The 22,391-nt window shown below is 40.0% G+C and overlaps 1 protein-coding gene across 7 annotated transcripts in view; it reads left to right on the top strand.

The window, feature by feature from the left end:
* trak1a (trafficking protein, kinesin binding 1a) overlaps positions 1–21,670 on the top strand; it is a 43,474-nt gene extending 21,804 nt beyond the window's left edge. For 5 of the 7 annotated variants that reach the window (XM_054781522.1, XM_054781521.1, XM_054781526.1 and 2 more), the window contains 13 exons: positions 5,350–5,426; positions 6,232–6,348; positions 6,560–6,660; positions 7,729–7,837; positions 8,865–8,943; positions 9,052–9,257; positions 10,461–10,598; positions 10,696–10,772; positions 10,881–11,120; positions 11,536–11,864; positions 14,073–14,513; positions 16,539–16,641; positions 19,006–21,670. In XM_054781522.1, the coding sequence (XP_054637497.1) occupies positions 5,350–5,426; positions 6,232–6,348; positions 6,560–6,660; positions 7,729–7,837; positions 8,865–8,943; positions 9,052–9,257; positions 10,461–10,598; positions 10,696–10,772; positions 10,881–11,120; positions 11,536–11,864; positions 14,073–14,513; positions 16,539–16,641; positions 19,006–20,017 (3,029 nt within the window). In that variant the 3' untranslated portion in view covers positions 20,018–21,670. Of the gene's footprint in view, positions 1–1,529; positions 2,434–5,349; positions 5,427–6,231; positions 6,349–6,559; positions 6,661–7,728; positions 7,838–8,864; positions 8,944–9,051; positions 9,258–10,460; positions 10,599–10,695; positions 10,773–10,880; positions 11,121–11,535; positions 11,865–14,072; positions 14,514–16,538; positions 16,642–16,812; positions 18,053–19,005 lie in introns of those variants that run through there. The other 2 variants (XM_054781523.1, XM_054781527.1) reach the window with 2 other exon arrangements.
* The last annotated feature ends 721 nt before the right edge of the window (positions 21,671–22,391 follow it).

The following is a 22,391-nucleotide window of genomic DNA, read 5'->3' as shown; positions in this document are numbered from 1 at the left end:
AAGTGATAGCCAAGCTGGAGAGCAGGGAGCACAGAGTGTGCCTTCTGGGAGACGCTAGAGCAAACTTTATCCTCAAAAGAAGAGATTTTGCTAAACAAACGGGAGAACAGCGACAATGGCAAAAAGTCTATAAGTTTCAATCAGAGAATGGACTTCTCTAATTGAAACTTATAGACATTTTGCCATACGTGCGTATGGCAAACAGAAAATAATAATCCTGCATCTCCCAGGTGCAGACTATCTGCTTAAGTGTGGTTGGAGCCAATCAAGTGCAGGTGCGCCCCGCGGTCCCGCCTCCAGCCGGAGAGAGGGCGTCTGAAAAAGAACACAGCCAAGAAAAGGCAGGGTAGAACAGAGGGCAAAAAGAGGAGGAGCATAAAGTGGAATAAGACACAACTATGTTAACTCTAAACACATAACTTAAGCAACTTTTTACAAACCACAGCGCATGTTGACAGCCGGCATTTAAAATAGTGGAGTTAAAAATAGTTTCTTGTTTGTCAGACACCTAAACTGAAATCCTGTTTACATTTTTGTTGCACTAAAGCAGTCAAGTTTTTGCAGCATTGCTGGTTGTATTCTGATTAAAAATGCAACAAAAATCCTATCAATTTTCTATGCTGCTTGTCCTCATTAGGGTCACGGGTAAACTGGAGCCTATTCCAGCTGAATGCAGCAAAATGCAAACTGAGCCATGTATCACAAATCGTATCGTATCATGAGGTACCCTGAGATTCCAAGCCCTCTTCCCAATGCTTGATGCGGCCCAGCCTCACCCAGACTATAACTCCAGAGGCCCTCAGGTAAATGGAGTTTGAGACTCCTGGTGTACAACCACAACTGAGAGATATGGGAGGCAAAGAAAGTAATGTAAGATCATGCAGATTAGTGTTTTTATGTCAAAACGTCTAAAAACATGTTTCTGTGTCTGCATAGGTAACAGCTTTGGTCGAGTCAGTGTTATTCAAGATCAAAACGTTTTTCGATTTTTTTGTAGTTTTTATTTTTTTTTCAGCCCTAGTGTACACTTCACTTTTCAAATACATTTAATTGCAGATTTTACTTATCGGAGTACAATGCAGTACCTGTATTAATAATGAAATGACTACTGAGTGGCCAGAATAATTGGAGTGAAAATTGTAAATAAAATAGCAAGTATTTTAAAATCTTCCATCCATCCATCTTCTCTGCCGCTTATCCTGACTAACCTTATTTTTTTACAAATGTGTATATTAATAAATGTAACTATAATTGTGTCTAATGTAGTGTAGGCTGCTGAGATAAAAAGGGAGTTTATATGAGCATGAAAAGAAAAACACATTAGGTATAAAAGTGAAAGTGAACGTGACTAGAAAGACAAATTGTGAATCACTGTGCAAAGTTTGTGCAGGACGCTTTTGTTGCCTGCACCAATGCATCTGTTAGACTATTGAGTTGAGTTACTCAAGCGTGGGGGACCTCACTAAGCAGGCGTCGGTTTGCATAGGGCAATTCAAGTATTTAATAAGAACAGAGACTAAGGAGCAGAACGTTGAGCTCCCATGTTCGTTTATGCAGTACAGTATGGGGTTTAACATGTACAAAAACGAGCACTAAAGGTACGTACTACGTTTGGCCGCACCCTGGGAACAGGTGCATGCATGTTATTGTTTGTTCGGCACTATTGTTACCAGGGAGGAACAGGACGCTACCAAGCTACTTTCACCTAAGGGGGGTTAGGTAAGGACTCGCCTTTACTCTGTATGACACACATTGTCTCTATCAGGTCTGAGTCTTCCTTTCTGTGCTAGCTCCAAATATTTATGACCTTTTGATCTTAAATGATTTGATGGATGGGGAAAAATACCCTTTAAATACTGTACAGTATGTGTGCCAGTTTACTTTTATCTGTGAGTGACATGGGCCAATGACTAACCAATCACAGAGGAGAGAAGGAGGAGTCTGATTGTCTGGCAGACACACACATCACATCAGGCAGAAATGACATCAGACATGCTTAGAGGCTCTCAGAGCAGACTTTATTTTGTATTTTGCAGGTCAGTTTTTCCAGTCATGCATCATGGAGGACTTTGAGAGTCATATTGACCACAGTTTCAGAAATAAAAGTACTTTCTTCTCATTTTGGAGCAAACACGTTGTTTTGGACTTCTACCTGCCGAACATGTAGTTGCTATGGCATTGCACCTGCGACCGTTGTGGTTGAGAAGATAGCCTTTGCACTGGAGTGGAGGATGGCACTTCTCCCATGTATTGGTTCTGATGGGAAACCTGAATGGCAGCGAGAGGAAGATACAGAATTTATTTATCACCCTGGAAGCATAGGACATGAAGAGCACGAGGATGAAGTGGACTATGCTAGTCTTACAAGTCAGAAAGAACAGGAAGAGGTCGAGAAAGAAGAGGTGGATGAAGAGCAGCAAGTTCTTACCGAAGGTATTATTAGGTTCGCTGTTAAAAGTGCATTTACTTTCATTTTCCTTTCTTTCATCATGTCTTCTCTGGTTGCTTTGTACATTGCAAGTGCAGCGTACCGTGGTTGATTTGAATTGATCCCACTTATGGCACATCTGCCTGCTGGGTTGATGTGTTCAAATATTGGTTTGGCTTTTCAACCCACTTGCCACTAGCAAGGCCTAAACAGTTGATTACCGCAGTTTATTTTTCTCCGAAAATCTGATGCTTTGTTTTGTGAGTATAAATGTAATTTTTATGAGAGAAGAAGACTACAAGTACAGTGCTATGACACATTGCAATGAAGATAACCAACACTGCTCAATAAGGTACTTGAATTGGGTCATTGAACATATTACATTTGATTTTATATTTACGGTATCTCTCTGGCTGCGTGTGGGACTTTGTGCTTCATTGTTTGTTGTCATGGTGTTTGTTTTCCTTGAACCGCTATACTATCTACAGTATACTGTCTGTTGCCCAGTAGCAAGATTATTAGGCCACCCTGAACTCCAGGCTTTTCATTCCAAAGCAGTCAGTTAAAAGAAACACAGAGCAGAGGTTTTTTTGCCTCTTTTTTAGATGCTAAATACATGACCCCCCACTCTTCTGTGTCCAGTGTATGACATAAGAGGAAAAAGTTCAGTTAATGGACGACTTGGGTTACCTATACAATGCATGCTACAAGTAAAACACCAAGAAAACATATCACCTCATTTCATGTTACTCCCAGTTAAGCAATTGAGGATGTAGAGTAGGTGCCGTCATTGACCTGCACACCCCCTGTTTTAGTAAGTTTAAAAAATATCTATACATTGTCATGAAATTCAATTGATTGTTTTATTATTTTAAAGTAAGCAAGTGAGGGCATGTTAATATATGGTGATGAATTGTGTTGCTAGATTTTTATTTTTAGCAGTCTCCCAGGTTTCGGACATTCTTTTTACTATTATTACTTTTTTTTTCTAGGCTTTGCATTATCATTTACAGTTGTTATTATAGACTTTCCCGCGACCCTAATGAGGATGAAGCGGTATAGAAAATGGATGGATGGATGGATTATAGACTTTCACCTACTTTGAAATGTTGCCATAAAAAGCTCATTTGCCTGTCTGTGTTGTATGAACTATCCGACCATCCATTTTCACGGGGCTATGCTGGATCCCAGCTGACTTTGGGTGAGAGGCGGGGTACACCCTGGACTGGTCGCCAGTCAATCGCAGGGCACATATAGACAAACAATCATTCACACTCGCATTCATATCTGTGGACAATTTAGAGTCGACAATTAACCTAACATGCATGCCCAAGCGGAGATTGGACAAATATCACCAAGGAAGTAAAGCATAATTGCTGTATATTGTTTTATGAAGTGTGTTGTTCGTTTTTCAGCGAAAGCACTTTGAATTACCTTGTGTATTAATTGTGCTCTATGAATAAACTTGCCTTCCTTTGCTTAAATCTCCATGTTCATACACACATCTGACACTCAAAAGAATGGGATTCCTTGTCCAACTTTGTAATAGCAAGAGACCCACTGTAAGCGTATGAAAATGTGTTGTTTCCATTGGCCAGCTCTGTTTTGCATTGTATATGGTCCTCAGCACTGACTTTTTTGTACCTTGTAGCCTGGTACATAATATATACTGGATGTTGCTTCAAAGTATGAAAATGAAATAGTTGTGTGTGATGGGTGTGTGTCTCCTGGCACTGTACGACGCATGATATGCTTGGTATTATATCTGCAGACAGGAGGACAGCACACACCTTTTCACCACAGATAAGCTGACTCACTCACAAAAATATATTCGTGCATTTTCAATTCTTATGTCATATTATTTTAACAGGTGTGTGAATGTGTTGTAGGTAGTTATTGATTTTACTTTAACAATAGTTACAGTGCCCTCCAGAAAAAATTGGACTCGGCATTGGTGGCCACACAGTCAGGAGATCAGAAAGATCTGGGTTTGAATCTCCGTCTGACATCTCTGTGTGGAGTTTGCATCTTCTCTGTGCGTGCGTGGGTTTTCTCCGGGTACTCCGGTCTAAATCGATCTAAATTGTCCGTAGGTATGAATGTGCAAGTGAATATTTGTTTGTCTATATGTGCCCTGCGATTGGCTGGCAACCAGTCCATGGTGTACCCTGCCTCTCGCCTGAAGTCAGCTGGGGTAGGCTCCAGCATGCCCACAACCCTAATGAGGATAAGCGGCATAGAAGATGGATGGATGGATGGATGGATGGACTTAGCGTTGGTTTATTTCTTCTTAGGACATTCCAAATGGATGTAGTGGCTTTGTACAGTGGTTTCTGATTTACCATCTTTTCTCAGATTCACACTGGCTAGTTTTTCATCCATAGATAGCTCTCTGGTTTTCATGTTGTTTTCACCTCTCAAAACCTATCCTACCCAATCTGAAACTGAGCATAGACATTGAGTGCTATTTATTGATAAGCAATGTAATAGGACACACATGGGCAGCAAAACACACCATGTCAATCACATGTTCCACTACATTTGCTCACATGAAAAATGGGTGGGTTCAAACAAAAGGTCTCATAGCCGTCTTTTGATGTCAAATGAATGTTTTCAGTCTACAGCAAAAATAAATAAATTGACATCACTGTTCCAACACTTCTGGAGGGCACTGTACATTCATAGTGAGTGTGACTGTAAGTAATAAAATATCTTATTGACGTCAATCCTTAATCAGAAGATGTGTTTGACCCTTTTTGTCATATTAGTAAAATACACTGGGCGTAAGGTTAGGGAACAACTCTTACCTAATCAGGATTATGACTGTAATAAGTTAATAAATGTGAGTAATTAATTGCATTGATATCTGTGCGACTTAGGGGTGTTTCCCATTAAAAGTGTATAATTCCTTGTCTGTGCAGTGCTGTGTGCCGATAGAGTTGGACAGATGACAAAGACCTACAGTGACATTGACGCCGTCACTCGACTGCTTGAAGAGGTGAGAGGCTTTCAGTGTTGTGAAATGCAATTCAAACTGGAGAAGCACTCGGACAGTGCAGACCTCCGCCATAGTTTCCCTCAATATTGAGATTCCCCTCAAAATAATAATCCTACATTTTTTGGCTCAGTCTTTGGTATATTGTAGAACCTGTTGGAAACCTGTCCTGTATTTTTTCCCCCAAGTGCCCTGACCATTTTTTTGTAGAGTTATATGCAATGTTAAAGAATCCTTTAAAAAATTCCTGGGTCCAGACGGTGATCCGGATCACCCACAAAATGTAATCAGTTCTTCCATATCCCATTTCTGACAATTCCTCCAAATTAATTCAGAACTTTTGTTGAAAAATAACACTGGCAAAAATATAACGTCCATACTGCGCTTGCGCTTTGCACCATGCTTGACAAAGGTAACACATGCACATCAGCAGTTCGGTGGTCATCATCATCATCATCATGGCTTAATGCAGAAGACATGAATTATAGCAAGAAAAAGTTTAATTTCTGTAAATGGTTTGTTTGACAACATTCTAATCAATGCTATTGCTTTGTGTCACATGCCCTTCTGTAATCTATGTAGGCAGCCACATTGTTAATAATTGAGCTCAGGCTTGTTGTGTAAGGACATAAACAGCCAGTCATTTATAAACACACCTTTAATTGCAGCTCAGAGTCTCTACAATGTTGAGATTGTAATGTTTCTTTGTCAATCGTCTATTCGTCATTTTTCTTGTATTTCTCCATTAGGATTATTTTTTATTTTTTTTTAAATCTATGAACTATTGATCGACTTTGATCCTCTGTAGAAAGAGCGTGACTTGGAATTGGCTGCTCGCATCGGTCAGTCATTGCTGAAGAAGAACAAAGCACTGAGCGAGAGGAATGAACTACTGGAGGAGCAAGTAGAGCACATACGAGAGGAGGTGAGAGAATGTGTTAAAATAGACCCAGTTTTATCAGTTGTCATCAGCATATTTGTCATTGTTAAAGTGCATAGATTATTACTACATACTAAAGAGGCCATTTTATGAACAGGTTGAGATTCAAGGACATTAATTGACATCCAGAAGCATAAGGCTGTGGTGTTGGAGCCAACAAGCTCTGTTGGTGTTTTTTCCACTTGCACGCGTCTAGGTATCCCAGTTGCGTCATGACGTGTCCATGAAAGATGAACTGTTACAGTTTTATACCAGTGCTGCTGAGGAAAGTGAGGGGGAGTCGACCACCTCCACACCGTGAGTCTCTTTTATTCCCTTTTCCCTACTTATCGTCTATCATGTCTCATCATCCCAACATAACAGTTCACCACGAGATTATGCAACATATCTAAATTTAACAAGAGAAGTGCACATTTCATTTGTTTTCAGTAGTGGTGGTGTAGAATGTGTCATATGAAATATTTCTTATCTTATTAAGGAGCATAATGCAGTATAGTGCAGTGCTCTGCAATGCTAGTGCAACAGAATTGCGGAAGTCCTCTCTTATGGAGCGTGAATGGAAGCTATCGGGATTAATTTAGTTTAGCAGAGCATGCTAGTGTGGCTGTGTGTGTGCCACTCAGGCTGGATGAGTGTTTACACCACGTTGTGTTTTAACGACGTGCATGTTCTGAGTTAAAAAGACAGGAGGCACATTTATTCTTGCACCCAACTTGTCTTAGCTTTCAAGATAAATTCTCAACACACACAACACACTTCCTGCTTTCAAAATAAGAGCACTGTTTGCCGCATCTTGTCTAATCGCGTAAACAAAATATGGGTGTCGTAAAAAATATCTTGCATTAATAACGCAATTGGAATTACATCAGTGACTAGACCTTCCTTAATCACAAGCACGGGCCTTACAAATTGTTGATGATTTTGTAGCAGTGTGTGTTGAGGTTGACATCTCAATATGAAAATTAGCCAGCTACATCCATTTCTCAATTACTAGGAAAATGACCCATCATTGACCAATTTTGTATTGCATCAATAAATGTACAAATTTTTGCATTTAATTAATGGACATTTTATTCACTAACCCAAAAAGCACACACTGTATGCTAGTAAAATAAGTGTAAAAGGTAAAAAACGAAATTTGAAAAAATTTAAATGGAAAAACAGAATTTGGGCAAACAGATTTTATAGGGCCCTACACAATAAACATATTGTTTTCTTAATACCTCTCCTATAGTGTGAAATTAATCTTTGTAAATGTAGAATTATTGTTACTGCGCTCTGTATTTCTCCTCATTAGCATTTTGTACCAGTTGGTGTATAACATGTGCATTGGTGATGATTGTGCGCATGCATGTATCCACACAGTGTGCGACCCAGTGAGAACAACGTGTCAACGCCACCTTTTTTCCCCTTGGACTCTTTGCAGAAGAGACTGAAAGATTTAGAAGAAGAAAACAAATGTCTACGATCTGAGGTTTATACACACATTAACATTCAAAAGTTGTTGTTGTGCGCATTATGCAAACTAATATTTGTTTTTTCACAACACAATTTGTGTCTTTATAACTGAGTGAGGTAATATGTCACCTGCATGACTTGCAGCTCTACGTGTACACTGTTTCTACTAAACTCTAATGCCATCGGTGTCTCCCGTAGAACCACAGTCTACTTGTGGCTGGAGGGGGTGGCAGCATCATCTAATTAGCATAGATAGCCACGATGGAAAAACTACAGTCAGAGTGGTGATTTTCAGAAGCTCTGACTCAGGGTAAAAACGCAGCTTTTTGGTTTGTGTCATAAGAAATATGCAACAGTAGCTCATGTTTTTCAACCTTATTTAACAGAACATGAAGCCATTGACTTTTGGGCGTTGGTTTCATTCATGCGTGCACCTTATAACATGCACAGGTGATTTAAAAAACATGTATGATGTTTTCTGGGCTCCATGTAAGTGTACACTGATTTTAAACAGAATGTACACGTCATTGTACATCTATCTCACTATATTGATGAACAGATGAGTTATAATGCACGACCAAGTCAGTTGTGGTACGTGTGTATGAAGTGCATTAAGAAACAGTTATGATGCCATCTACTGTACAGAGTTGTAACGACAAGCTACACAGGCTGTCCCATTATAATGTGTCTGTGAGTGATGGCAAACAGGTAGCACCAAATCTAAAGTAATGCCAAATCTATCTTTGGCGGTCCAAATGTAGTTGTGGCAGCAGCCACAAATATGTATGTATGGGAAACACTGCATAGTGTAGCTATTCACTCAGCTGACTTCATACAGCCAGTGTGGCGTTGGTTCCCTCTCAGGACCATGTAAATCATTGTATGTCAGTCAGCTAGCTGTCTGAAGTAAGCTAGAATAGTCACCCATATGCTCAATTCTGCTATCTTTGTGGTAGTGATATTTGTTAACAAGACAGCTGCCCAGCGTTAGTACAAGTTGTATATATTTGATTGTTTATGCATACTGTCTTCTTCTACTCAAGGCAAGCCACTTAGAAACAGAAACCATCTCCTATGAAGAAAAAGAACAACAGTTGGTCAATGACTGTGTAAAAGAACTTCGTGAGTATTTGAACCACATGGTGCCAACTACTCTATGGCTATAACTTTAGTGACGCTCCGCCATTCTTCACCATTTTCCTTTTGCTGCACACACTTGGTTGTTCCCAGGTGATGCCAATGTGCAAATATCTTCTCTGGCTGAAGAGCTGGCAAGGAAATCTGAGGATGCTTCCAGACAGCAGGAGGAGATCACTCATCTCCTCTCTCAGATAGTAGATCTCCAGAAGAAGGCCAAAATGTATGCTGTGGAGAATGAAGAACTTACACAACACCTAGGAGCTGCCAAAGATGCCCAACGACAACTCACTACTGAGGTAATAAAAAAATCTATGACTGACCACAGCCTTATCTTCGCATGTTCTGCAGCACCAATGGCAATTATCCTGTCCTACCCTTCTTAGCGCACCAACAAATGTTTACCCATATGTTATTGTCCACAATACTGTATATCAATTTTTCATAAATGAAAGAATATTAATGAAATAATATTAAACTAGAAATAAACTCTCTGCTTACAACATTAAGTACAATCTAATGAGAGCAGACACCCATATTAAAAACAATGTTATTGTCCAAAATACATGTTTTTCATAAATTAAAGAATATTAAACTAGAAATAAACTCTTTGCGTACAATATTAAGTACAATCTAATGAGAGCAGACACAAGCTGTGCTCGTCTTTAATCACCTTCGGTGTTTAATATTTGTTATAACAGTGAGTTTGTGTCTCACCAGTCCTTGTTAGTCGGAGATATCTCCTCAAGAAGACTCCAAGATGTTTTAAAAGTCAGGCTTTGTGAGCAGCCGTTAAGCCACGGCTAGCCTCATAGCTTGCCTATTACGGCTGTTGGCTCCAACTAAACGTTTGTTTTGGTGAGTTTAGTCCACTCGCTGGTCCGAATTTAGGCAGAAGTCTCAGCACTCACTTGCAGAGTTGTAATCACAAGCTGTGGTCACAAAAAGTTTAAAACTCCGGTAATAACAAACGGAGCTTTTCCATGAGCGTCCCATCCGTTCAGCAGGAAGTGACGAATTGAAAAATACTGTGAAAGGATGATTCATGAGATGTATTCTATTGTAACCTTCATGCATGTTCAAATAAAACTAAAGCAAACCAAACCAAGATATAAGCAAAATACAGGATTAAAAGTTACTTGTCAATATGATGCAGTGTAATAGTTTGCACCAAAGCACAATCATCCTGCAAAACATTTTCTTCAATTAATACCTACCCCTCTCACAGAGGCAATCAAAAGTGAGCCTTATCAATTTTGTGAAATCACATGTTATTCGACTGTCTGGGTGTACCTAATTAATTGTACACTGAGTATGGTTCCTTCTTTAAACAGTATTTAGATCCATTTCTATTGTGCCTCACTTCTGGCTATTACAATGCAGTACAGGAAATACAGGAAATACAGTACATTATATGTAACACGTTCCTTCTGTTTCATATACTGTAGTTTACATTTGTATAACTTTTCTTTCCTCTTGATTTTTCTTTGCCCTTCTAACAGTTGCGTGAGTTGCAAGACAAGTATGCAGAGTGCATGGAAATGCTGCATGAGGCTCAAGAGGAGCTCAAGAACCTAAGAAATAAAGCCCATCCACCTAACACACAGAGGCGTTTCCATTCTCTGGGCTTGTTCCCGATGGTAATACAAATGAATTATCTATTCTTTTTTTTCATAGAAAATATGAGGATCATATATTTTTTAACACAATTTGCTTTTTCTTTTTTCCCCTTTTTAGGACTCTCTGGCAGCAGAAATAGAAGGCACCATGAGAAAAGAACTACAGATGGATGACCCAGATGTGGAGGAGCAAAGGTACACAAAATTAGAAACCAGGATGGCCTAAAATACTAACCTTCATTCAATGTGTCATTTATTCGTATTATATTCTTATGTAATTATTTACTGTGACTTTCCCTATAGACTGCAGCCAAAACGTGTGTTCCAGACAGTTAAAAACCTCAACCTTATGCGTCAGCAACGTTCATCACTTGCCCCTTCCCCGCTCAACATCCCGGGCTCCAATCAGTCATCATGCATCACTTCGGGCCGCTCCAGCAGGGTTGGCACACCTCGCTCCAATTCCATATATGGCAGTGAGACAGGAAGTGGGATTATTCTGGACAACAGAAGTAGCTGTATCCTGGAGACTCCAGATAATGGGTACTAACATTTAGATGTACAGACGACCTCTGTTGTTGATGTTGTAAATTTCATATTTCACTTGTAAGACTTACTTGATGTTTAAGTCACCTTGTTTTTTATGTTACCATTTCTGTTGGTCAGTCACTATAGAAGTTACTTTTTCAAATGTCAGGTTGCAGATCAAAAAATATTTCTATATCTACAGTATGCGGTGTGTCATAAATAAATCTTAAAACTGGAAGACATTTTTCTAATCATTACTATTGTTAAAAATATACAGTCATGCTGTAAATGTATACTTATTTAAATGGATAAATCATCATGTTCAAGTTTTTTTGGCACTGTTTCACTATTATTGCACTTATTTAATGTATTACACACACAATGCATACTGTACATTGTGATAAATTGGCATTATTCTCTCTCTGTCCAGGTCAGAGGACTCAAACAAGCGGCACCCTGGAACTCCCGGTACCCCTGGCAGTCGGGACCTGGAGGCAGCACTGCGGCGTCTGTCTCTCCGCCGTGACAACTACTTATCAGAAAAACGTTTCTTTGAGGAGGAGAGAGAGAGGAAGCTAGCTCACCTGGCCAAAGAGGAGGAAAAAGGAGGCAGTGAAAGTAGTGGAGGCCCTGGGACTCCAACGGAGAGTCTGTTGTCACTGTCCTCTCATCCATCATTGGGCAGCGTGTGGTCGGGATACTCGTTCACCGCCAGGTCCTACCTGCCTGAGAAGCTGCAGATTGTAAAGCCGCTGGAAGGTGATTATTCCTCTCAGAGCCACAATCGCTTTTATCCTCCACGTGATGACAAAGGCAATCCGATTCCCTTACACAATGATAATGGTCATAAATCCCAGCAGGGTCATACCAAACCAAGTAAGAATCAAACTCGGTCACTGAAGACTCAGAATCAGTTTAACAGTCAATATCTGATTTTGCTTACGAGCAATCGAGCCAGAATTTTTTTAAGTCCTCAAAGCCTGCACAGGAGCTCTAGTGTGGTACAGCTGAGCCTCCAGCCGAGTTCACAGTCTCACCTCCAAGTTCCACCGGCTGCCGTCACAGGTCTGCTGGAGGTGTTAGAACCAAAGGAAGGCAGCTTGAATCTGCAGCACTCCTTTTACTTCAAACACACGCAACCACGCTGCTGGTTTGAAATATAGTACATAATATTTAGTATTAGGGCTGTCAAAAATAGCACATTAAAGGTGGTAACTAATTTATTAATAAAAATAATAATTATGTTAACATAATTAATAATATTTTATAATCAATATATGTTAACAAATAATTTATTATGTTAACATTTTTTGCGTAATTAACGAATGCGTATCATGTAAAGCAACACCTCTGTGTTATGATGGCAGGACTGCCTTTTTCCTGTTGTGTTGTGTTCCTGAGTGTTTAAACGTACATAAAATACATCTACACTCAAAATATGTACGTTCAACATAAGTTATGTGGTGTCTTTGAACGCAACTCTTCATGGCTCGTAGTGAAGTGTGATTCAATTGTTCTGCTACTATGAAAGCATGTTTCAGACGTGTTTTTGTTCATTTACTTTTTTGTTCATAAAATACTGTAAAACAGGACATAATTCACACGTATACGCAAATTGTGATTAATCATTTTGGATTAATTGGGAAACTGATTAATTTGATTAAAATAATTTGTAATCATTTGACATCCGTATTGAATATATAATAAGAGTACTTGTACATTCAGAGAAACACTTGGCAATCATTCAATAGATTTTGTGGTCAGATATTTTCAGAGCACAATATTTTACCCTGTGCATTGGTCTCATTGATATATATGGCCACTTCATGTAGCTTGTTGAATTGAGGGAAAAAAATGCATCAATTGCACAATATATGATTTCATACTGTATCTGTTTGGAGTTTGAGTTGCCAATTGCTTTATATTTAACTGCATACAGAACACCCAACATCCTTTGCTGCCTTAAACTATAGTCATATACATTACATAAATAAAAAATTGTCGTTTCAAAGCATTCACCAAGTTTCAAAATTCAGTCTTGTGAAACGTCTGCCTCCTGAGAACAATTTACTGTTTTGTGGCACCACCTAGTGGTTCTGATGTACCATTTCACCACAAGTAAAGTATCCCACAAAGGAGTCCAAAATAAAGCAATATTCGGTTCTGTTTTCTTCCTATTACATGCTTAACTAATATAATTTGCACATTTTGTAAAAATGTATTTACAGTCCTCTAATTTAGTTGCATCAATACTGTGAGAATGCGATACAGCATTCTACAATTCTGGTCATTCTGGTTCATTCGTGCCCTTCTTTGCACTCCTTGTCCATTTCACTCCACTTATTCCTCATCCCTTTTTTTCATTTTAGTGGACTCACTTTGCTGTTCTGCCTTTCTGTTTTTCTTGAACTACTTTTAATAAACTCTTACTAATTTTTGTACCGTCTTTTCCCTCTTTCTTTTTGTGCCATTACTTTGTGTACTGACATCCTTTGAAGTTTTTTTTTTTCCTGCCTTTTTTCTACAGTTTGCCACAACCCTTCATTGGACCTACACTGCTGTACTACTGCAGAATGTAGTCATACTATAGAAATGAGAAAAACACAGTACTTTATAACATCTACTACTTTGCCAGTCTGCGAGTGTGTTTGTTAGACTTTTTCGTGCAGGGTGTATTTAAACTACTAAACATGCCGTTAAGTGAGCAGCCATGCGTGTGCACATATTCCGTATAGAGTTGTGAGCTGTACTTGGGCTCTCCGATTAAAATTTAATAAACCTTTAATTGAATAAAAAGGGATTCGCTTTAAATTAACATTTGTGTAAATGTGCTGTTTTCATGTGATGTGTGACCTGTAAAAAGAGTTTTGATGAAAAGTCACCCCAGAGTGATAGATTATCGTTTGCAGCAGAAGGTCATAAAGGAATGAAATGACATAATCGTTTTTCTGACTTTTTTTCCCATAGGCTCTGCTACACTCTATGCATGGCAGCAGTTGGCTCAACCCCACATGGGCGCTCTGCTGGATCATCGGCCCGGCGTAGTCACAAAAGGCTTTCGCACTTTCGCACATGAGCATGATGAGGCGGATGGCTGGCAACTAGACCAACCAGAGGAAGACGAAGTCTCATGTGACTCATTCCCAGGCTTAGCAGGAGAGAGCCTCTTAGACCCTCCATGTTCTACCTCTTCTCCTATTTGCTGCAACACAAATGTCAACACTAGTGCCAGTAGCCAGTCAGAATCACTGCATGATGACAGGGCAGGGAAGAGAGAGACAATTCAATCAAAAGACGGACATGTTTTTACCTCTGCAAGCCCACCCCCCTTTTTCCCAGTGCCATCTTCCTCCAAGATGAACGGGCATGTAGACTTCAAGGAGCTTGGCACATTGGACCACATTCCTGGTGAGGGAGTCTCTTAGCTGGTGTCTTGCATCCTATATCCACACCCTGGAGCATGCGGATATCATGGGGCGGGGTTGAGGTGTAATGGGTGGGAGGGGACCATTCAGGAAACTCGTTCAACACCTCAGCATCCCCTTGTGACATCCCATCTTTTGTGATCACCCTCATGTGCACACACCAGCACGTGCTTCCATCCTATCTGCAGTCCCAGTGTGTGCAGACGTGGAACATCATCAAAACAGAGTACTTACACTTTTTGTTATCTAATTTACTTCCATGTAAATCTTCTTTCTTCTAAGCACATTTTCCTTTTGCTCATCAATCACCCCTGGTCACAACATTAGGTACACTGTCATATTCCAATGAGATTCCATTGAATTGTGTTAAAATGTAGACTTTTACAAAGATAACTAATGCTCACGTTTGACACTGTTGGAGGAGTAATTAACAATACTATAGTACTATTAGTATTTTGGTTGTTTGCATTGGGGTGCATATTTTTAATTGATACCTTTGTGACATTATCAGTCAAAACTGAGGTTGATTATCTTTGTTAGAACAGCTGGTTTTGAATCTCATTAGTTTGTGCACGTGTATCTAATGACATGCTTGGTAAGTGTCCATCTTTGTCAGTGCCAGAACAATCCTGTCAAATCTATAAAATTTCAAGGTGTCCTTTGTGGGTACTGTCTGCCACCCTCATGTTGGGCTGCAGAGCTTTACAGCTATCAACTTTTAAACGTCGCAGCACGTAGGCACTGCTCGGGGTCATGTGAGCTCATATATCAGGTGTTATTAGAGCAGCTGTCCAAGTCACATGAACACATGACACACATAGCTGGTTTAAATTGGAGTTGACCTTGTGTCTTCGCTGTGGTGGGGGTCACCTCATAACACACACTTTGCTTGTTCTTGGTCCAAGTAGCGCCTACAGTTTGCTACCAACACAGCTAAAAGCCTAATCAAAGCTAAACACATTGGACTGGGAATATTCTGCAAACATCTGATTTGTGTATGCGTATTGTTTATCTGCGTTCAGCTGCTTATGAGTTTGACACAGAGAGTTATGAAGAAATTCCTTTTTTTGTATGAAGTGTATACTAAAATTACATATTGTATACAGTGTTCGCTCATTTATCGCAGGGGATAGGTTCACAAAATAGCCTGCAATAAGTGAAATCTGCAAAGTAGCCAAATTCATTTTTTTACAATTATTATGTGTTTTCAGGCTGTAAAACCCCTCACCATTCACTCTAAAGACTTTTCTCAGACAGGCAATAATATTTTCTCACATTTCTCTTTTGTTTACACACTCAAAAATGTTCAAACCTTCGTTTGAATTTTAATGATCAACCTACAATACAAGAAATTATTAAGTCACTCACGTGTATTTCACTCCTGTGATTGTGCCTTTTCGTCCTGGCGTCGTTCCGCAGCACTGTAGCGTTTTTGTATTCTTGTTAAAATATGTTGCTGCAGTACCCCTCCTGTTGCAGTCCTTTGTTGAACAGAAGATTCATTTATAAGCTAGCAAGCTAGTGATGACACATGAGATACGGCAGGGCGGTACGAAGGAGATTGACTGACAATGGTCTACAGCCAATCGGGACGCAGAAAACAATGGGCGGTGCAGACAGATGAGAGAGGGAGAAGAGAGATGCACACGGCAATATAGTAAGGCCGGCAAAATTGTCCACTTCATTTTCATTCATTGTGTGATTGGTTAATTTATTTATCATCCTAGGCCGAGTCTCCACAAGACACAAAATGTTGTCACGTTGTAATCTCATGAGATCTTGTGCCCCCCCTACTGAGTACCACAAAGAACATCTTTGCTTAAAGAAAGTATGAATCAACAATGAAAATACTGCTGCTGCTTTTGCATTGGGTGTCTTTGGGTGTCTGATGCAGGGCCTTTCCCTCTCCTCCATGTCTTGTTATGTTTGGGATGTTCTATGTGGGTTTATTTCACTGAATACGGTCCCCTATTTTCTGCCCTGACCCTTCTTTTTTTCTGTCATTTAGTTAACTTCCCAGGCAAGTGTGTATCCCACACTAGCTCCACATACACCTTCACCACCTGCAGGATTCTCCATCCCTCTGACCAGCTGACTTCTGTGTCCCCAAGGTAACAAAAAACAATTTTAATGACCAGTACTTGAAAACGTTTGCAGCCACTTTACTCGTTCAGTCTCAAGTCAAATGTATTTGTAATAATCTATTATAAAAACTTCACTCATTCTGATAACCGTACCAGTTTTAGCTTACCCTGTCCCTGTCATGTCGTTGGGCTTGGCAGGTCATGTGATGAGGAAGATGAAGTGGAATTGTATCATATGGTTGTCATGGCTGGCATAGAGCAGGCCCACTGACTGCACCCATTGGGTTGCATGTGGGTGAGGGAAGGCATGGGTGTGTGTGTGTGTATCTGTGTGTGTACCATTTGAAGCAAATCTGGACAAATATGGCTGACAAGAGCTCAAAATATGTTAAAATGTTGGTTTTACAGCTACAAATCTGAATTTGCCTTAAGACCTACCTGCCAACTAACAAACCATGATTAACCCAATGCACCCAATCACAGAACACATCTTAACATCTTATTATCATTTTTGATAATACCTCACAAAGCACTGTTGAAGTGGTAGATACCAGTGATGGAAGTACAGTATTTGTGTTTAACAGAAAATGTAAGCTGCTTTACTTCATTGCAATACCTTCTCTATTCAGCAACGACACTGTTTGTATCAAAACATTATAATTAGAATTTTAGACCCATAACAAATACAAGACATTAATTTTTGTTCTTACCAAATATCTATAAACTAGGGCTGTCAGAAATAGCGGATTAATGGTGGTAACTAATTTACTTCTTGAATTACATTAATTTTTTAGCGTAATTAACTCATGCGCATCCTGGCAAGCCATGACTCTCTGTTATGACGACAGACGGAGGCACAGTGTACCGTCCGCACAGAGTCTGACGTTCTTTTATATGCAGTATATATTCTGACATGAACACATCAAACACATTTAAATATAAATCAGAACATCAAACACATTTAAATATAAATCACTGGCAACACAACTGAACACAAAATGCAATTTTTAAATGAAAATGTTTATTATTAACGGCATTTTATGTCTGGCATTTCAGACATAGTTGCAAATGGTGATTAATCATGATTAATTCGATGGAAGCGAGCAATCTCCATTATTATTAGAAACTCTTCTGTAACCTCTAGTTCATGAGTGATTGGAACGGATTTCACTGGGAAAAGGTCACCAAACACCTTTGAATTAAGAGCGCATCACAGCTGGCAACACTTGTTCACAACTCACCATGCGAAAGAGAAGAAAGGCCATGTGATGACTGACACCTGAGTCAACTAATTGACAGTTTGGAAGACTGGTGTGTCTGCTAGCTGCTAGACTTACTGTGTGACTCAACTCTTCATGGTTTTTGATTACTAATAACACATTTACGTCTGCGTAGGCTCTCAGTCGTACAGGAGTTGTCCATCGAGGGAAAGGCTTCTTGAGACGTCATCTGTACTTCTGTGAAGAAGGTGTCGGACGTTTCGCTCCTCATCTGAAGAGCTTCGTCAGCAAACTAATAAGTGCTGGTAGCCTAGGCCTTAAATACATTAAGAGTGGGCGGAATTGGTGTGCCAACACCCTCCTCCTCCACTGTAAAGATGAGGAATGCAAAGAGCACTACATTGGGGAAACTAAGCAAATGCTCCAAAAATGGCTTTATCAACATCGCAGGGACAATTCTAGTGGGCCTCAATCAGCAGTACATCTACACCTTAAAGCAACCAATTACTCTTTTGAGGACAGCGAGGTAAAGATTTTGGCCAAAGAAAACAGATGGTTTGAAAGAGGAGTAAAGGAAGCTGTTTTTGTCAAACAACAGAACCCATCATTGAATCGGAATGGTGGTTTGAGGTTTAATTTGGACCCTGTGTTCAGCAGGTTACTGAGACCAAAACCCACAGCTCTTAGTCTTGCAAATGAGGTGGAGCCAGGGCCGAGCCAGAACAATAGATGCTAACGAGCCAGTATCAGAGTCGTTCATACCCAACTCAGGGAGCGACACTTCCCTTTTATCGGAGGTGCTAATGGCAGGAGAGGATTAGACCACAACTCCGCCCAGGCTTAGTGTAAGGAACCAATAGAAGGAGGGTGTTGGCACACCAATTCCGCCCACTCTTACTGTATTTAAGGCCTAGGCTACCAGCACTTATTAGTTCGCTGACGAAGCTGTTCGGATGAGGAGCGAAACGTCCGACACCTTCTTCACAGAAGTACAGATGACGTCTCAAGAAGCCTTTACCTCGAATAACACATTTAGTTACCTTTTACTTGAGCCAAATATTAATGCAATGTCTGCCTATTTCTATCGCTGCACTAATCACTCTCCTCCTCACATCCATTGTCCCTGCTCCGACACCCCATCCTCCATCATTCTTCACTTGTCTATTTCCAGCCCACCTCTAGTCTCTTGTCAAAGCAGTACTGCATCTACCCCAGCTCATGTTGCCTTCTCCGCTCCACATACGCCCTCCTACACCCCATGCTGCACCCCACGCCGCCTGTCCCTCTCACTCTCCTTGGCTGAATCCTCCACCAACCTTCGAGACTCCACCAAGACCACCAGCACCTCACTAGGCCTCGTGCGCCTCCTGCTCGAACACGGGATCTCCGCCTCAGTGTACAACCCGAGCAGCTGGGACAGAGGGTTGGACACCAGTGGTGCTTCAACGCCACTGAGAGGAGGCCAGACACCAAAGTCGACTGATACACAAGAGGAGAATGAAGATGGACACTTGAAGAAACGCCCAGACACTCTCCTCCTCCAGCCTTCAACTCCTCCAAATTCCCCCCGGTCCTGTTCCAAATCTAACACCGCTTGCCCAATTTTTCACTTCAGTCCCTCCATTGATGACCCGCCATATTTTGACACTTTCCTTGCCTCCAAGCCGGCACGCATCATTCTAAGGGAAGTGTTAGGTGAGGCTGAGAGGGAGCGAGGTGGTCAGACAGATGACGAAGGCCAAAGTGAGATGATGAACCTGAGACTTGTGGAAAAACTGAAAAGATTCCCTACCCTTCCGCCTCTCGCTGCTTCTGTCTCACCAGCAAGTACTCTGTTAGGCCCATTCGGACCCACAGGGCTGGGGAGCACTGCACTGGGTGGGGGCCTTCCAGGTCTGAACACAGGACTAAGGAGGAATAGAAGCTATCCTGCCATGGTGGGAGCCAGTATGGCTATGAAAGATCCAGGAGGTCCCCCCACTACTGACATCCTCATACCACATACAATGCAAACACAGCCCACAGTGCACACACACTCACAGGACACAAGACAAACACAAAGAAATCACACAGTGTTTACAAAGACACTGAAAACAGACCAGAGACAAACCGACGCTAGTAAAACACTACAGTATTCAATTAGCAGTGGATTAAATAATGAGGATGAAACTATTCCATCATGAAACCATTATTGCAACACACAGTATCCATTTATGAACACACACACACACACACACAAATTCCCATGAGCAGATACCAATGTATACATGTGAAGTCTGAAAGGCGACACTACGCCACTAGTACTTCATTTCAGTCAATTTACATGTACGCTGAATGAACCAGTGAGGCTTATTTAATGTCAAAAGGAGGATGTTGCAATATATTGTACTATTTATGCACAAATCACTTCAGATTAAAGAAGCAATCTGGCCTTTAATTTCTCTCATTTTCCTTCTCAACTTGAACAGTTGCACCAGGAATTAGATTCAAATGTCCATACTGGCATGAATATGATTGACGTGTCCAGGTACTTAAAAATTTTCAAATACTGTAAATGTGACACACAGACGCTGATTGAAGAATTGGTTTGTTAACGGCCCTCCTTTCTGCATCTGTATCTTACCTTGTCTGTTTTTGAATGTGGCCTTGACTATGTCATTGCATAGACTGAGGAAGTATCTCAACGTATATTCAGGCAAACAACTGTGTTTAGCAGTTGCTTGCCATCGAGAACAATGATTTATAATCATGTTTATGTCAATTGTATTGAAAATATTCAGGTTGCCTCTTTAATGTGGCTCTATTGCTGTGACCGAATGTTCTTATGTGCCTAAAACGTAAAACAAAATTTGACTGATCTCTCGTTGCATTTAAAAACATGTATCCGAATCTAACGTTGCCCATAATATACTAAACGTGCCCAAAATAGAGCTGCCAACACAAATGTGATGTGGCTTCTGAGCACAAGAACACCTAACAAACACGTGAAATGAAGTAATTGTCCAACATGCCAGATTTAACACCTTCCATCCACGTATAATTGGGCAGCTGTGATGCTTTATGTTGTACTTTAGTTTGACCAATGATTGTTGTTAGACTATTAGTGCTTGATCACTTTTGAATGGGTTAAACTACTGGAGCAATTATATATTTATCATTAAAAATGTATTTATTTGGCCATAAATATTTTGGGGGGCAAAAAATGGATTTTAAATGAAGCTATAGACATTTTGAGAGTTACTGACTTTTGTCATAACTGTTTTAATTAATTTGGGAATTCCAGCCATACAGTATGTACATTTGGTTTTGAAATGGGTTCATGGGAAATCTGCAGTATGATCCCAGAATGATGATAAAAGAAAGTCTCATCCAAAGCATCTCACATTCCTTTGCGTAGTGTGGTGATTTTGTAAAGGGAAATCTGGATACTTTTGGCTATGTATAAAAATGGGCTTTGCCTATACAATATTTTGTTTGAACTCGATAAAAATATTAAACTTAAAACCCTCAGACACAACGCCGTCTGGCAACAATATTTGTGTGTGCGCTTCTGAATGTAAGATGTTTTACAAAGTAATCCTGCTCTACGGCCATATATTTGTGTACAGTCCTGTATGTTGGTTTACCTTTTTTGCTTTGTGTATTAGAATAGGAATTATTCCATTGTTGGTCATTTAGTCATGCTACCATTTTTGTAAAGAAAGTGTAAAAGTATAAATGAATAAATACATCGCTTATTTTGAGTAAGAAAAGATGAAACTATTTTCAGGGATTGAAAGTGTTCTATTCAACAAAACTGTATTATCAAAAAAATAAATAAATAAAAGAATGAACTACTGGAATTGTTTGCCTGTTCTCCGTTCACTTCCATACTTGTGAGCTACTTTATTTGCACATTTAATCAAAATATTATGACCCAATCCACCTTTTTTGTAGTTATTTGTTCATTCTTTTTTTTTTTTGCAAGTCCAATTCATTCGTAATCCTGTACAGTAATCCCTCTTTTATCACGGTTAATTGGTTCCAAACCCGACCGTGATAAAGGAATTTCCACAAAGTAGGATTCAGTATTTATAAATTGAATATTTTCGTAGTTACAGCATAGAAAGCCTGTTTACAACCTTCTAAATACAATTTTTAACATTATTAGAACGCTCTAGACATGAACTAACACCCCAATAGTCACCTTTACATTCGTATTACCAATACAGTGGTGCCTTGGTTAGAGTCAATCCATTCCTGAAGGTCTGACTCAAACCAAAACAGACTCTAACCAAGGCAAGTTTTCCCATAGACAATTATGTAAATCTAATTAATACATTCCAGACAATATTTGAACAGAAAACACATTTTATAGACAGCAATTATAGTTTTACTTGCAGAAAACGATGCAAAAATAATTACAAATGACAAAAAAATTAATGGACAACTGAACAGTTAACGTCAATTTTACTTTTATTTACCTCTCTTTGCAAACAACAGACAGAGGGGAGGGTTGTTGTGCAGTTTTGCAGAGAAGGAGGCGGAGGAGAGGAGAACTAACTGCACTCGTGTGCA

Source organism: Dunckerocampus dactyliophorus, chromosome 7, assembly GCF_027744805.1.
Source record: "Dunckerocampus dactyliophorus isolate RoL2022-P2 chromosome 7, RoL_Ddac_1.1, whole genome shotgun sequence".
Lineage (NCBI taxonomy): Eukaryota > Metazoa > Chordata > Actinopteri > Syngnathiformes > Syngnathidae > Dunckerocampus > Dunckerocampus dactyliophorus.
This window is presented reverse-complemented; position numbering and strand designations above follow the sequence as displayed.